The sequence below is a fragment of the Hordeum vulgare genome, chromosome 1H (assembly GCF_904849725.1).
Source record: "Hordeum vulgare subsp. vulgare chromosome 1H, MorexV3_pseudomolecules_assembly, whole genome shotgun sequence".
In the NCBI taxonomy this organism is placed as follows: Eukaryota; Viridiplantae; Streptophyta; class Magnoliopsida; order Poales; family Poaceae; genus Hordeum; species Hordeum vulgare.
The window spans coordinates 442,049,920-442,052,284 of NC_058518.1; the positions used below are offsets into that span (position 1 = coordinate 442,049,920).

Sequence of the window (2,365 nt, forward strand, 5' to 3'; positions counted from 1 at the left end):
CAACACAATTATGACTCCGGCGGACGGACGGTGGTTCCGTGGTGCGGAGGCTCTTGTGGATATACAACCACGGTCAGGCGGGGCGTGGCTGCGCATGGTGACGGTGCTGGGCTTCTCAATGCAAATATGGACCGAGGGGCTTCTCAGGTCGGTTGCAAGACAACGGCGCGGGCTGTGGAGGGTGAGCCGACCGTCATCGGTGGTCTCGCCTACTAGAGGTGGTTGGCGTGGGGGTATGGCATTGTGGGGTGGTCTGGTGGCTTTTGCGGAAAGTGTAACCTTATACGGGTGCACGGTTCTTGTAGGTTGCTAGGGGCGACGGTGCTCGAAGTTGTGTGTTGGGCTCCCGCGGATGGCGTCAAGCGGTGGCAGTGCACCTCCTTCCCTTGGCTCTATACCAACGGCATGGCTACGGGGGTGGGCACATGCTCAGGAGGATCTGGATGGTGCTCCTGGGCGTTGAGGTCCCTCTCCTCACAGGTACGTTGGGCGTGGGTAGTGGTCGGGGCTTCGCGATGTTGTCAGGCACATCGATGTGAAGGGCCAGGGAATGACATCGTGCGAGCATATTCGGCAGCGGTATCCGGTAGTCACATGGTAGTGTCTTCCCTGGTCCACTAGGATCGGCTGGAGAAAAGGTATGGGTGCCTCCTACTATAGAGGCACCGACGCACACTCTGTGGCTGATGCCAGGCTAGGAGTGAAAGACGTCGTTTGTTAGTCCTCCTATCATGGTGGTTGCGTTCTCATGCGGGCGTCTGGTGGAGTCTTTGACATGGATGCCAGGGTGGCGACCTCTTGTGGTGATCTACATGGATGGCTCTTTTGCGGGCACCATGGCGCCGGTGATGGCGTCCCTCTTGGACGTGTGGGCGGTGCCCTGATCCGTACATGTAGTCATCTGCTCGCCGCACTTGCCCTGGAGACCTCATGGTGACTAGGTTGAGTTGCCAAGCGAGAGCTCCATGCTTTTTTCTCCGTCGTTGGCGACACTTGAGGGTGTCGTTATGTTCTTGAAGACGTCATCGTGGTGCTCCTATTCGTGTCCATGTTTCGGATGAAAACCTATGTCATTGTGGACTCGGCAACTGGACGCCTAACACTGCTATGCCTCATCGGAGCGTAGTCGTGGAGCTTATGTCGTATAGGGTTTAGCGTGGTGTTGTACTCAATTCCTCCCGATTCTTTTTTAGGTAGCATAGTCGTGCGCGTCCTGCATGATCCGGTTCTTCTAGGATCGACATTGTATGAGGGCCACTTCATCTCCATGTATGTATTCATTGGTCATCTACTCTGTTTGGTCATAGCTTTATATATGAAGTGGGGCAAAAGCGTGTTTCATAAGAGAGTTAGACCCACTTCTTCATCCTCTTTGTATGCGATGGATTGGTGCATTCTTATTGCACCTAACATATCTTTGATAAATTCATTTCATGGTTATACACTTAGTTATAGTTTAGATTTTGCAAGAAGTTAATTTCATTTATAATAAATGAAAATACAATTGATAAAAAAATTTAAATTGTAATACGCAAAGTGCATGCACGACCGATAAGGGAAGAAACAAAGGAGCACAATCATCGTTAACTCTAAAAGAACAGCGTGAGGCCAATCACAACAGCTGCCACACTGAACCGGGCAACCGTATAGTGTTCAATTCTAGCCGTTGCGGCTGAGCTTAATACAGTCTTGGACTGGCACCGACGGCTTTTCCCCGTCCCTCGGCACCGTTGCACTGTCCGCACTACTTTTGACTTAACATCAACCTGGACCTTCATGCCGACGATGCAATGTCCAGGAATACCGCAGATGAAGTACCGTGTCCCGGTGGCAGCGAGCGGAACAACATCGGTACCGGTTGGAAACGTTGTGATGGGGCTGGAGCCATTGCAAGTGTCGTACCCTGCCTTGCTCACCTCTACCACGTTGTGCACGATGGCGGGGTACAGGAACTGGAGCTTATCACCGGTGGTGAACCTGATTCTCGAAGCCCATTCGGAGTAGTTCGTCTGCAGGTCCCATGAACCGCCCGGGGCACCCACCGTGTGGCTGGTGCCGAACGCCGTCCCAATCATGGCCATAGCCACGGTGATCAGGATAAGGGTTTTGGTCTCCATGGATTAAATGTGGATTGGCAAGCTAGCTAACTGGTAGTAATTGAAAGTATGATGGGAGATGGAAGTTAGCACTAGATTGTATTGCGCAATCAAGTAACAATCTGGAGCTCGAAGGCTGCTAGAGAGAGAAATGGCTGCAGGACGAATGGTGTTGTGAGATAATTGATATTAGTGTAGATATATATATTGGTTTTGAACCCTCAAAAACCCTTCCACGTACGCAACTAGCTAGCAAGCTAGCTAGCAGG

The 2,365-nt window shown here is 51.7% G+C and overlaps 1 protein-coding gene across 1 annotated transcript; it reads right to left on the reverse strand.

The window, feature by feature from the left end:
• Window positions 1-1,574: 1,574 nt before the first annotated feature.
• On the reverse strand, window positions 1,575-2,124 carry LOC123413338 (mavicyanin-like). The gene has a single exon (XM_045106284.1). The coding sequence runs from the start codon at window positions 2,115-2,117 to the stop codon at window positions 1,590-1,592; it is 528 nt and encodes a 175-aa protein (XP_044962219.1). The 5' UTR covers window positions 2,118-2,124; the 3' UTR covers window positions 1,575-1,589.
• Window positions 2,125-2,365: the final 241 nt, after the last annotated feature.